The sequence below is a fragment of the Populus alba genome, chromosome 1, assembly GCF_005239225.2.
Source record: "Populus alba chromosome 1, ASM523922v2, whole genome shotgun sequence".
Taxonomy (NCBI): Eukaryota; Viridiplantae; Streptophyta; class Magnoliopsida; order Malpighiales; family Salicaceae; genus Populus; species Populus alba.
The window spans coordinates 9,053,057-9,067,603 of record NC_133284.1 but is presented as its reverse complement, the minus strand read 5'-3'; the positions used below and the strand labels follow the sequence as shown (position 1 = coordinate 9,067,603).

General features: G+C 32.2%; 1 protein-coding gene across 1 annotated transcript; it reads right to left on the bottom strand.

Moving 5' to 3' along the window:
- LOC118033754 (serine/threonine-protein phosphatase PP1) lies at positions 1 to 5,393 on the bottom strand. The gene is made up of 4 exons (XM_035038849.2): positions 5,052 to 5,393; positions 1,946 to 2,505; positions 1,065 to 1,277; positions 1 to 421 (listed from the first exon to the last, which is right to left on the bottom strand). The coding sequence occupies exons 1-4, from the start codon at positions 5,227 to 5,229 to the stop codon at positions 410 to 412; spliced, it is 963 nt and encodes a 320-aa protein (XP_034894740.1). The 5' UTR covers positions 5,230 to 5,393; the 3' UTR covers positions 1 to 409.
- Between the last annotated feature and the right edge of the window lie 9,154 nt (positions 5,394 to 14,547).

Sequence of the window (14,547 nt, the reverse complement as noted above, 5' to 3'; positions counted from 1 at the left end):
TCATAAAATGGTAAATAGCATAAATCACACTTCCTTTCAAATTAAAGTGTTTTGCCTTAATTGAAAGCAACTGAAAAGGAAGTATTGTCACGAGTCGGAAGTTCCATTTTACATCAATTAAAACATAACTTTATTTCAAAGGAGAACAGGTGCATCAACTCCTTTAACAAGGTTCAATAGCATAATGTCTCCACGTTCATCTTGCACAGGCGCCTAGGGTTTCTTTCAGAAGGTGCAGGAACTTATGCCTTCACATTTTATCTTTTGTGCCAAAGGTGGACTCAAAAGTAACTGTGATTATGCCTAACCATAAAGAAGGTGACTCTGGCCAGAATGACTTGCACAAGACAGAGCAAACCAACTCCATTTGCTATATTCCACTTCAGATTTTTAATGCTGTGCAAATCAATCAGCTCTTCCCCTTGAGAGAAATGAGGGGTGTTAAAACTCAATAAGCTTTCATGAAAATCTAAAGTACACAAAGTTTGCAGTAAGGCTTCAGGCTAATAATTTCACAATGTCTTGCATTGCTCAAAAGAAGCAGTGCAAACAAAACTGTGGACAAGTCAGCACATGGCACAAAGATAGAAATATGATGCCAAAAGATGGTTACAATTTTGGATTAACAAGAATAGTAAGAGAATTGGTTGGTATAGAACCATGGCAATTGTGTCCACCTTAATTGTTGCAGAAGAAGAATGATTTACATCAATTCTCAAAGGAATAAAATTCCAGAGTCAAACCACCCCTTGAGATATATATTGTCATTCTAGGTGAATTCTCATGTTGAAATCTGTAATGATGAATTCCCAATAAGATATTCTATTTTGCATTTTAGATATTTTGATAATGATGCAGCCTTTCTTTATTTTTTCCAATTTTTGTTGGGCGAGTCGAGGGGAGGCTTGAAAACGATTTTCAGGAATTTAGTCTTAATAAACTGACCAGGATTCAACCTTATCAAGTCTTGGTCATTAGTCAGAACAGTGCTTGTTTAAAGGGAAAAAAAAAAGCTAGAACAGTAACACAATGCCAATCTATGGGGTGTGACTAAATTCACATACCTTGTGAGGTGGAGTTCCTGGTCTCAAAATGTTGTTGCCAAATCCGGCTTTGCCTTTCTTCTCAGAGGCTCTAAGGATTTGAAAGGAACATGTCAAAGTATCATCAACACTCATCATGGCACCAGCATTATCGAACTCACCACAGTAATTTGGTGCAGAGAATATTGTGACCAGCTGTCGCTTTGCAAAAAACTCATAACCATCTTCAACAACCTATTGATCCCACTCATTCCCACAAACCGGATAGACATTAATTAAGCACTTCATGATGCTAACACAAGGATTTCCATGCATGGCTCATAACAAATAAGCACATAAAGACACACTCAGGGAGTAAACTAGCAGACCAAATAACGATGAAGACCCAATTTTTTTATCAAGCCTAAATACATGAAACAAGCAAGAACAAAAAAGGAAACCATTAAGTTAGCAAACTCTACAAGTATAAAATCTTTTTGCACATGAACAGTAAAATGCATGCCCTGCATCGCCAAGGCCCTTTTCATACAGCTAGAATTAAAGGCATGACGAGAAACACGAATGAAACACAAATATTACTAAGTGAACCGATAGGGCATACCCTGAGTATGCATAAATGTGTGCACTGGCATAAACACACATGATTGATAATGATGTGATCAATCCCATCTATTCTACTTCACAAGTTTGCCAGGAGGTTTGACATGCAAAATTCTGCTGATTGAAATTTAGAAAGCCATTCACATGCCTGCAGCTTTCACTTAAACAGTGAACGATAAATGTGATTCTTGGAGATAGTCCGCCCAAAAATGACAGGAACCGAAGTTAGATCAAGAAAGTTTCAGGCTTTCAGCACAAATGCACCAATGCTAAAGTATGAGGGTTAATTTAAGTAAAATTACCTGATGAGCTCGGCAAACAAGATCAAGGTCCTGTTTCCGAAGAAATTCAACAACCTTGTCTGCCCCAAATGTGTATGACACACCCCTGTCATTCTCTCCCCAGCCTTCCATATCTTTATCCGGGTCAGCCCACAATAGATCACATAAAAGACCATGGTCCGGCACATCAATAGGACGAGCAAGATTCCTGATCTGATCCAAGTTCTTCAACTCAGGAGACAATCCACCATGCATGCAAAGGATCTTTTCATCTATAAGAGCAGCCACAGGCAGACAATTAAAGCAGTCAGTGAATGTCTTCCAGACACGAACGTTAAACCTCCTCTTGCACTCATCATAAAACCCATATATACGGTTGATGGAAGCACATTCATGGTTGCCCCTAAGAAGGAAGAAGTTCTCCTTATACTTGATCTTGTATGCAAGGAGGAGGCATATTGTCTCTATGCTCTGTTTGCCACGATCAACATAGTCCCCCAGGAATAAATAATTTGCCTCAGGTGGGTAACCACCATACTCAAACAATCGTAGAAGATCCGAGAACTGACCGTGAACATCACCTGCCATACCGGTTGTTAATGTATAGAAAGCCTATAGAAATTATCTGCAGTATTAGATTCCTTATATGTGACAGATCAAGAAATGAAACAAGTCAATATAGATGATATTCTATTGCCAAGTTAGGTATGAAACATAACTTTCTAAATCTCTCTAGTCTATTAAGCCATCACCAATACAGTAACAATAGAAAACAAAACCAATAATAAAAATACTGACAAATAAGGCACAGCAAAAAGAGTTCCCTCCAAAGTTCATTTATACCATTAGGCATTGGAGACAGAGTGATGAAACCATGAGCTCTACCTCCCTACCACACCATAGCTTCTTATATGACGAACTATATCAGTTGTCATTATAGGAGACAAGATTCAATGTTGAATGACCATCAAGACCTACAGGCACTAGAACCCTGTAGCCAAAATATAATAACCAACCAACTAGTATCGATTCGCCACATCATCAATGAAATTATCCTTTCAAGATGAACATGGTTGATCACCTAACTTTAAGCAAAATTCAAGCTGAGAAAGGAAAAAATTATCTTGCTTGACAAGTATCACTGAAATCAAATTATTCTCCATTTTATTCCTCTAAAGAAAACTTTAAGAGTTTTACAAATGTGTTTACTTAAAGGTTGGAACCAAATCATACAAGAAACGAGGAGATTGATTGATACATTCAAAACAAGAAAGCAGTAGGCTACTTTTGTTGTTTCAATAAAAGATTTGTAAATCTCTTGTAATTAGAAATCATCTATATGGAGGTTTTTGAACCACATAAATCCGACAAATCAACTCGAATTACAACTCTCATCTACATCTTCCTGTAAGGCTAAGAGCTTGTATGGCGGTAGCAAAAGGGGATCGTGAGTATTTCAGGTTTCTTAGAAGATTTGTAAATATCTTGTAATTAGAAATCATATATATGGAGATTTTTGAACCACAAAAATCTGTAAAGTCAAGTTGTATTACACCTCTCATTTAAGGTTTCCAGTAAAGCTAAGAGCTTGCACCACAATAACAAAAAGAGAATCATGAGCATATTCCAGGTTTCTTAGAAGACTAACAGCCTGCAGAATGGGCAACTCAAAAGCTATAGCAGCAAGATTTTAATGTAACAACGGTGATGGTAAGAACTGATAAATGCTGATTTTCTTGACCTTTACTCAGACAATTTGATGCAATAAATTACATTAGATAAAATAAAAAATGTGTTCCTTTCCGAGCACAAGGCTATCACCACCTCCCCAAAACAGACCATAAAAGTTTTAGAAAGGCTCCTGCGCAAAGCATGCATGCATTGTCATGGCTATACAGTCCCCATAGACCTAGAAAAAGGCAAAGCTGTGTGTTTTATATGATACCAGTCATGCTAACAAGTATGCAACTCCTTGCAGTTACCATCAACTGAACATAAGACCAACACTACCCCTTCCTAAAAGAAGTGTTATTAACTCAATTCCGATCCCAAGCACTTACTTGAAGCCTACATACTCTGCTATGTGTCACAGTATCCCAATAAAATCCTAGGCAGAGAGAGCAAAGAGTAGGGAAACTCACAAAGGCTAAGCTACCAAAATTCCTCAATGACTGTCCATAACATAACCCAAACAAACCATCACAAAACAGCCATGGAATCTCTACATGGAACACGCCCTGCCTAAGGCTCCAGCAATTGTCTAATTATTTCTTTACATTTGTTTCCCTTCTTGCCAACCATAACAGAAGAGAGGAACATGACAGCTAAAAAAATTAGATAAGATATATCTCACGTCACAAACACAATTACAGGGACAGCCACTGCCTAAGTCATTCATTCAATTCCAGTAGTTTTAGCATCATTATAAAATAAAAATCACCCTCTACTCGCACTGATTACATGGATACCAATCACCTTAAGAGTTCTACAAAAAAAAATCATTCACACGGTTACTATCCTAACTACCATACTCTCTAATGATTCCATGACGCAACTTCCATTCAATTAATACATACTACCTCTTCCACCAATCAAGCAACTCACTTGCCATTCGCCATCCAAGTAGCCAGCTTATAAACAACACAAAGCCAGTAGTCCATTCAATTAATACATACTACCTCTTCCACCAATCAAGCAAACTCACTTGCCATTAGTCATCCATGTAGCCAGCTTACAAACAAACACAAAGCCAGTAGTCATCTCAGAACTACAAATATTCAATGATGTTTAAAACATTGCCTATTGAATGCTCCTGTCTTACATTCTTAACTTATGTCTCCACAAAATATTACAGAAAAAAAAAAATCGAAGTTCACATCCCTGCTCCTCCTTTTATCATCTATCAGGAAAAAAAAAGGAAGAAAACAAACAATTATTCACCTCCTCGCTTTCGCAGCTATTTTCTTACCGGCGTGAATATTTCACTCTATTTGTCCACAAATGAGCTCTAAAACTACTTCTCAAATTTCACATAAATAAGTTCAAATTCACAATATATTAAACGAAAAAAAAACAATGAAAAACTGAAAAGAGAAAGAAAAAAGAGCAGACTTTTCCATTTCTTTACCACAGATCTTAATAGGTGCTTCAAGCTCGAGAAGATTTGGCTGACTAAGAAAAACCCCCTTAGAAGCCAAACAAAGCTGCTTGATTTCCGCCTCAGTCAAATGAACTTGTTTCGTCGTCCTCCCATTCTTCGCTTCCACTAACCGCCGTATTATGTCGTCAAGTAAACTCTCGTCCATTATAACAAACCCTAGCAAAAAACAAACCCTAACAAAAGCAGCAAACGAAAACAACTCTCCCTCGCTATAAAGATTTGTTTACTTTCCTTAAAGTGATAAAAGAGATTGCGGCGTTAAAACTAACGGCGGGTTATGTGAGATTCTGGTAGTGGACAGTATCAATGGGTAAGGTTAGTGGCGGCTATTTTCCCGCTTGGCGTTGACAGACGGAGTTAGAACAAAAATGATATTTATTGATGATTCGTGTTTTTTGAAAAAAAATAATTTTTTTATTTTAAATTAAGTTTTTTTATATATATAATTTTAATATACTAATACCAAAATTAAATCTTAAAAAATAAAAAAAATATATATTATTTTTAAATAAAAATATTCAAAAAAATAACCAAAAAATTACAAACAGTAGTAGATGAGGAGCCCTAGAAAAGTTAAAAACTAGCCCGGTTTTATTGTTTAATAATTCAAAAAGATTTTGAATTTGTGATGAGATTAGCCCATCCTTTCAATTCCATTGAAGTCAAAATTATTAACCAAAGAAAGACGCGTGGCAGACGTTGATTAGCTGAAATCTCAATCAAAGTTTGACAACTGGCCAAATTTGATCTCGACAGAAATTGGAAAATTGGATTACACTTGAAGGAACTAGCTATACCCTAATTATTAGAAATCCAGCTGTTTTTCTTTTTTGTTGTCTGTGTTTTTTATTAATTAGATAATTGAATTCTCTCATGTTTTCAAAAAAAAAAAATACAAGTAATTATGTTGTCACTCTCATTACTAATTTTGAATTCAGTTGAGTTAGGTATTTCATTTTATTATGCATTGAATCATACTTATTCGATTTAAATATAACAAACATAACTAATTTAGAATATTTTTGCCTTTTTCTTTTCTATGTTATTATATATTTAAGTGGTAGTTTTTTTATTTTATTTTCAAGTATCATTACAATTTTACTTGATACATGGGTAAACCTCGATTTTTTTTCCTTGTAAATTTATCAATATTCTGCTTTTAATCTTATGGTTTAAATTAAAGGTGAGTAAAAAGATTAAATTGAGAAAATCAAGAAAAAAAATCGAAAAAATCAAACAGTAAAAAAAACTTATTAAAATTTTAAAAAAAATCAACCAGTTTGGTTTCGGTTTTATAAGCCTAAAACCAAAAAAAACCGAATCGAACTAAACCCAAGCTGAAAAAACTGAAAAAAAAAATCAAACCATAAAAAACCGAGCCAAAACCTAATCAAATCGATTTGAACCGATTTTTGTTAAAAAAATCAAATTGAAACAAGTCAGTTTGAACTGATTTCAGTTGGGTTTTGGTTTTTTTTTAAAAAAAAAACAATTTGGTTATTTTTTTTTCTAAAAACCAAACTAAATAAAAAATATTCATTTTTAATTTAAATTTTTTTAATGTTATCATTTTGATGCTATCCCTTGTTGTTGAATAGTCTATTTTAAAATTTTTATTTATGAGTTTTTCCGGGTTTTTAGTTATTTGTTGTGAGATGTCATGACATGTATCGTATACGTGAACTTGAGAAGCCAAAATGAGAAAAGAGAGCAGAAGTAAAACACAAATATGAAAAAGTTAGCTTTGTGTTAGTCTTTTGGTGGCAAATAGGAGAAAATGAAAATCTTTATAAACTCTAGGGAGGAGATGGAACATTGTTAAATTTACAAGGCAAAATATAGTTTTTTTCCTTGACAAGTAAAGATTTAACATATATTTATCAAGGAAAAAAACTATATTTTTCCTTGTAAATTTAACAATGTTCCATCTCCTCCATAGAGTTTATAAAGATTTTCATTTTCTCCTATTTGCCACCAAATAACTAACACAAAGCTAACTTTTTCATATTTTTGTTTTACTTCTGCTCTCTTTTATATATATAAATTATATATATATATATGATTCATTAAATAAAATAGATGGAATGCTTCACGTTTAATTAGACTGGATGCTTATATTTCAGTTAAACAAGTGTAATATAAAATGAGTTCGAATCAATAAAGAATTATTCAAATTGTAATAAACTGGAAGTGTGCTACTTTACAAGGGTTACATTCTTAACAAGTTAATTCTCCATCGATGCAATGTTTGGGGTTGGAAAATAATTTATTTCCTCCACTACCTCCTGTGTTATTTGAAATAATTCAAGGTAAAATCATTTTTTCTTCCCCGGTATATCTTTAATTATTTTTTATTTATGGCTCTGATTAAAGTTGGAGGGAAGTCTTTTACAGCTAGCAAGACCCGTAGAAATCAATATAGCGTGATTTCAATTTAAAAAATACGGTTGTGTTTTTTATCCTTTTTGACATGAGTGTATTTAATATTTTGGTAGTTGTTGTGGTTATGATTTGAAAAAAATTATTTTATAAAAAATATTTTTAGTTAAGGTTAGTTTGAAAAAATATATGTTTGGTGAAAACTGTGGTTGAAATTAAAATTAAATAAAAAATAATTTACTGTATTTGGTTAATAATGATTTTCAAATTGATGTTGTAAAATAAATAACTAAAAATAACATATATTAATAATAATGATTTTTAATTGAAATATTGTACATTTAACTATTGCTATTACATCATGAAATAAACAATATTTTCTATAAAGTATTTTTTATTGTTTCATTAAACTATTTGCAATTCCATCATGTACAAAATTCATCCAACAATAATTACAGTTTTCATGGCTTCTTGAGTGTGCAACAACATCAGGTAAAATATCCTCAAAAACAAGAGTGGATTGCGATCAAATTCTGCAAATGCTACATCATCATACAATCATTGCTAATATAATTATGTAGTCTCATTGAATAATGTTAAACACTAGTTTTTCAAGTAAAACATAATATTTGAGAAATTTTTTCGGATATATTTTATTTTATGGGGTCAGACTCAGACGCTAGGCATTTAGATTTGGGCTAGTCCCGGTCCGGCCTTGAACAATGGAGACGCCTCCACTATTCACATGCAATGTGAACAATAGAGCATACATAAAATGAAGGGGGAGGAGAAGGAGAAGAGGAAGAGCAACGGCTGGTGGTGGAAATAGCGGAGGGCAGTGGTGAACTGAGGGGAGTTGTTCTTCATTTTGCTCTATTTTTGTTCTTTTTCGGATAGTGGAGAATACAAAAGACAAAGGGGAAGGGGAAGAGTAGTGGCTGGCGGTGGAAACGACAAAGGGCGGTGGTGAGCTGAGGGAGCTGCTCTCCACTATGCTCTGTTTCTGTTCTTCTTCTTCAGACAGTAGAGAATGCAAAAGACGAAGGAGAAGGAGAAGAAGAAGGGGAAGAGGAAGAGCAGTGGCTGGCGGTGGAAACGACGGAGGCCGATAGTGAGCTACTCTCCACTGTTCACCCGCAACGTGAACAATGAAGAATGCAGAAGACAAAGGGGAAGGGGAAGAAAGCAATGGCTAGAGGTAAGCTGAGGGAGAGGAAAAGTTTTGTTGTGCTCTATTTCTGTTCCAGTCACCACCTTCTATTCTTCTTCTTCTTCTCTATTTATTGTGTTTATAAACACAGTTGCAGTAAATAGGAAACGCTGTATTATGAAAAGCATGCAGTTTCTACTTCAACAAAACTACATTCGGAACGCATTTAATGGTGTGGCCCATGCATGAAAATTGCTTTCTATTTTGTAACCAAACGAAATGAAATCACAGTCCAACAAAAACGATTTCGCATACACTAAGCCAAATGGGTTTGTAGTCATTTATGTTGAATTGTTTTTTTTTTTTTTTTGCGATGTTTCTTTAACATCCTAATAATCATTTTACACTTGCAAACTATTCATTGGCTTTACATGTGCATTGTTTACTAGTTTTTTAACCCGCGTTATACCTATAACAAATTACTATTTTCTAACTATAAAAAATATAAAAATGTTAAAAGTCTAAAATCTTATGTTGATTGGATGATATACTTTTAAGATATTGAGATTTTAACAAATCAGCAGATATATTTGAAAAGAAAATTGAGATGGTGATATGTTGAATTGATTTGAACCAACTCATGACTCGAATTATGAGATAATAAAAATCCTATAGAATACAAATCAAAACTAATGAGAAAACTTGATTTCAAAATCAAGTATAAAAACATTAAACAAATTATTATTTTCTAACTATAAAAAATATAAAAATGTTAAAAAGTTTAAAATCTTATGTTTATTGGATGATATACTTTAAAGATATTGAGATTTTAACAAATAAGCAAACATATTTGAAAAGAAATTGAGATGGCGATGTATTGAATTGATTTAAACCAGCTCATCACTCGAGCTATGAGATAAATAAAACCCTATAGAATACAAATCAAAATAATTAAGAAAACTTGATTTCAATCAATCAAGTAAATAATATAAAAATAATAAATTTGAAAAAAAAAAACCCTAAAAAAACAGCTCAAGTAAACCTGAGAAAAAAGGCCAAACTAGCGACTCCATCATGAAAACAAGACTCCTCTTAGAAAAAAAAAAAACAAAGGCTAGTTCCTAACAAACCTAGTATCGAAGTATGAAATTGGAAAAAAAAAAATTAAAAAGCAACAAAAAAAAAAACTTGAGTCCACTCAAGTTAAACTGTTGAATCCACCACTCGAGCTGTAAAACAATGATAATTTCATTAAAAAAACCTATGCTTTTCTAAAAAAACAAGGAAAGCAAAAAAAAAAAATTTATCCCGCCATTATCCAAAAAAAGAACTATTGGTGTATGATTTTTTTTAAAAATAAGCTCTTTGATTTTGATTTTATTTAAATGAAGCTAAAAAAAATTTTCTTAAGGAAAACCCTTTAAAAATGAGTCTAAGAGTTTGGTCCTAATGGATCAGTTTATGGGTTCAAAGCAAGCGCAAGCCTGTGCGCCTGCCCCATTTAAATTTATTTTTTTGTTTAGCTATGCAGACGATATGTTGTTTGTCTAACTAATTTTTTTTACAAGTGACACAAACAACATGTCATCTATCTCTTCAGTTCTCGATGACTCTCATATCATTGAAAAATCGAGGTTAGGGTTTTTCAACCCCAAAAGTTTGTTTCTCTCCTATTTTTTTTACCCAAAAACACCAATAAACATAACCTAAAAACCAATATAAACCCTTTAATTCCTTTAAAAAACAAAAAAATTGGTCCAAAAATGAGAAATTAACCTAAAGTCCAAAAATTTACTAAGGTTAGATCTATCTTTTTAGGTCATTTCAAGGCAAAATAACGCTTAAGCTAAACTCTCCTTGTCGAATGGAATCTGTGGACACCAAGACCGAACTTTTTTGTGGCCATAATCGGTGTTAACGGTAACTTTTTCTTTTTGTTGTTATAATTCGACAACATTTCTCTCTCATCTCTCTAACCATGAAATGAAAAACAAGGAAAATGAAGTTTTGTACTACAATTAAATTTAGAAAACTTGAAGGACTGAAAATATATCATTGAAAAAGTATAAGGACAAAAGTAAACTATTTTATGCAAACTTTAAAACGGTTACTCATTTTACTTGTCTTTTTCACCCCAATCCTCTATATTTAATTTTGACATTCCTTAATAGTTTAACTTAAATTGGCCTTAGATTTGATCTTGGAAGGGTGAATTTGAAGAAAAAAAATGACTGGAAAAAAATATTTTGAATAGTGAATTCATGGTGTCTTATGAGGGAATTCGCAATGTATTTTGAACAATGAACCCCTCCATTTCAAGTTTTGATAATTTGGATACTTTTCATTTATGCATGTCTATTTACACACATTTTTTTTTTAAAAAAAAAAACTAAATGTTAAGGAGAAATTATTATAGCCCAAGACTCAACCTACTATTATTTTGAATAGTGTAAAGACAATTCTTGCATGACAATTAAACTTTTGAACTAGATATCTGGGTTAAGGTGGTTTTTTTACTATATATGAATGTATTTACAAAATAAATAGGGTTAGATTGGTCATTTTATTTTTTATTGCACAGTAAAATTACTAATTTAACTTTATAATAAAATAACACAATGCCCAATACTAAGAAATTTTTTTGTATTTTTAATTTTTAAGAATAATATAATTATTTTGATGTCTTTAAGAAGGGTCGTATGACTATTTACTGCCGCATTTCAAGGTAGTTTTTAGAAGGTCTTGCTTTTCTAATGTAATGAGGCGATGTGTGCCCCTAACACGCATCTAATTTGACTCTAGTAATCGTTTCTTTTTATATTTATATAGCAATGGAATTAGTCAATAAATATACTAAATTATAAAAGTATTTTTGTCGATCAAATATTTCTATAGAATTAGTGTTTTTATACAGAGTTACAGATACATTATGTCCAACAATATTTCATGCAAAATAAACTCCCCGTAACCATTTTTTATATATATAATTCTGTAATAAAAATAAATGCTCATTATTGTGATGTTATGTGAACTATAAAGATGACATGTAACTGCAAATCAAGCGCACAAAATGTCCTGCTTTGAAAAATAAATTCAAAATCACCTTATATATATATATATAAACATCTTCTTTTGGGATTCTCTTCACATCTATTATTTGTAAAAAGAAAAAAACAGAAAAGAAAGAATAAAAAGGACAGAAGATTCCATTCTTCATGATCTTCCACAATTTGAGCCACCTGGTTTCCTTCCATTTCCAAATCCGATAGGATAAATCCACGTCATAAAGCACGAGACTCAATTATGCCCGCTCAACAAACCCGGACGTCATGGATAAGGCTGATGTTATTGCCGTTGGTTAAGAGTGTATTTGTTTCTATCTTTTAAAAGTGTTTTTTTAATTATTATTATTGTTTATTTTAAATTTATATTTTAATATTTTTATTTATTTTAAATTAATTTTTAAATATTTTTATATAATTTTTACGTGTTAATATTAAAAATAAATTTTTTAAAATAAAAAAATATTATTTTAATATATTACAAATAAAAAATAATTTAAAAAACAATTATTGTCCTGCTAATAAACATGCTAAAAATACATTTTCACTAACAATCATATTAACCTATACATAACATACACCATGTATAATATTCTTATAAAAATGATCTTAACATATGGTATTATAATTTGTCAAATAAATAAATTATCAACCCACTTTATTGAATGTTATTTATTTTAATAACATGTCCCACTAAAACTTTTGCCCCATGTCAAGAAATTCAATTTGGGTTTTTTTCCCCGTTCTAAAAACAAATATTTCAATTTCTCAAGAAAATTTAAAGACTTTTACTCACTAGAATGAATCCTATCCAAAATAAATAAACAAATAAACATAAACAAGAAGGAATATCATGAATGCACCACCTCAATCAACAGCTCGATTATTATTGTGATAACAGTATTTTATAAAGTGTTTTTTGTTATATATATTAAAATAATATTTTTTATTTTAAAAAAATTATTTTTAACATCAATATTATCACAACCCAATTTTTTATTTTATTTTATTTTTGAAAAAATAAAAAGAAAATGAAATGAGGAATGAAATGAATGAAGAAAAATTAAAATTTGAATTAAGACAACACAAATTGAAAGTTTTGAAGGTTAATTGAATTATAACTTCAAAAGTTAATTTTGGTAGGAATTAAAAGAACTGACAAGTTTCGGTACTTGATTAAAACTTTGAATATGTTTAATTAATGATATTAGGAGCTTAATTGAATAATTGATAAGTTTGGGGACTTAATTGAGTTTACAATTAGTTTAATTAATGAAATCAAGGGCTTAATTGAAAAGATATCAAAGTTTAGGGTTGATTTAGGTTCAAATTGCAAGAAATTAAAGTTCAATGATCAAAATGAAAATGAGGGAGTACTATAGAGAGTTTAATTGATTTTTTCATGGTTAATTTTGAAATAATTAAAAGTTGAAGAGTCAATTAAGGACTAAATTGATTAAATTGGAAGCCAAAGACTGTTTTGTAAAAGGCACTGGAATACTGGTGTCTAGTTACAATATTAAAAAGGCGAGGACCAAAGTGAAAAACGGCCACTCCACACAGAAACGGCGTCGTTTTCATTTCCTTTCTACATCTTCTTCTTCTGGAAACAGAGGAGGACCCTTGCAAAGGAAATACCGATTGCCACCCGGACAGGCAACTCATAGACACATTGCAATTCCCAGAACCTCCATTACCAGTTTCTCATTTCGTTGCCGTTTCCTTAGCCGTCATAACAAGCTATTGAGGCGTGAAGGAAACCACTACCAACTGTCCAGCAATGACAGGACTTTTGGTGTTCCAATCCAACCAAAACACAGAGTCTCAAGTTCTATGTACACATGAAGATCAGTGTCCGGGGAAGATGAAGATCAATTTTGCGCAAGAAAAGCCTATAAAAGGCAGAGGACGCAACGAATCCAGGGGGAAGGGTGAACAAAAAAAAAAAACAGAGGAAGAAGAAAGCGAAATAAAAAAGAGACTGAGAGAGAAGTGACTAGAGGAGCAGGAACGGAGAGAACAAAAGGAAGCCAAAGACAGAGGCTTCACCTGCAACAAGCGCCTGTCGATTCTTCGTCCAAGACGTCAGCAAAAAAAACCCAGGTAAGCACTCTTTCCCTCCTGGCAAATTTAATTCACTCTTTGGTGTAGCAAGCTTGCGTGAACAGCTCACGCACGCTTGCTGAGACATAATCCATAATCGGGCTGGGCTGGATCTGGCCCAGCTCGTACGACTGGGCTAAATCGAGCCCAGTAAAAAAAGTGTGGGTCAGGTATGGGCCTTAGGCCCAACAAACCTAAATTGTTTTTTCAACGTATTCCCCCTTCTATTTTGATATTTAACCAAACAAACCTCTTTTTTATATCTAAAAATACTTGGGATCTTCGTTTGTTTATTTGCGGGCCCCTCGCACTTTGTTTTATTTTTTTCTTTGCATTTTGTATTTTTTTTCTATGTGCTCAACTTATGGACCATTATTGTTAAATGTAAATCCATTGTGCAATGCTTTTTTAATTTATTTTCATCTAGAGTAAATAATAAAAAAGAGTAAACAAAAAAATTGCATAATTTTTTTCATTAAAAAATCAAAATTTTGCAAATTTATTCATTAGTGTCAGAGTCAGAAATATTACATATTTTTTGAGCTTGTGTAATATTTACCAATATCAAAGTTAAAAATATGCATAAGAATTGTTCACTGACGTTAGAGTTTGAAACATGATAGGAAGAATAAAAAAAAAAAGAGGTGAACGGAAATTTTTAATAATTTTAGGCAAAACCAGCAATGCAATATACCTCAGATAGGACGCTTAAGGATTATATCATCTTTCTTTCACGTAATTAGTCTCATACCATAACATTTATGTTGAT

What these genes read in the sequence shown, in the direction of transcription:
- LOC118033754 (XM_035038849.2), bottom strand. Translation starts at nt 5,229, where the DNA reads ATGGACGAGAGTTTACTTGACGACATAATACGGCGGTTAGTGGAAGCG. An exon ending in AGCACCTATTAAGATCTGTG is followed by an intron (nt 2,506 to 5,051) that starts GTAAAGAAATGG and finishes CCGGTATGGCAG; the next exon opens with GTGATGTTCACGGTCAGTTC. An exon ending in TTGTTTGCCGAGCTCATCAG is followed by an intron (nt 1,278 to 1,945) that starts GTAATTTTACTT and finishes TGGGATCAATAG; the next exon opens with GTTGTTGAAGATGGTTATGA.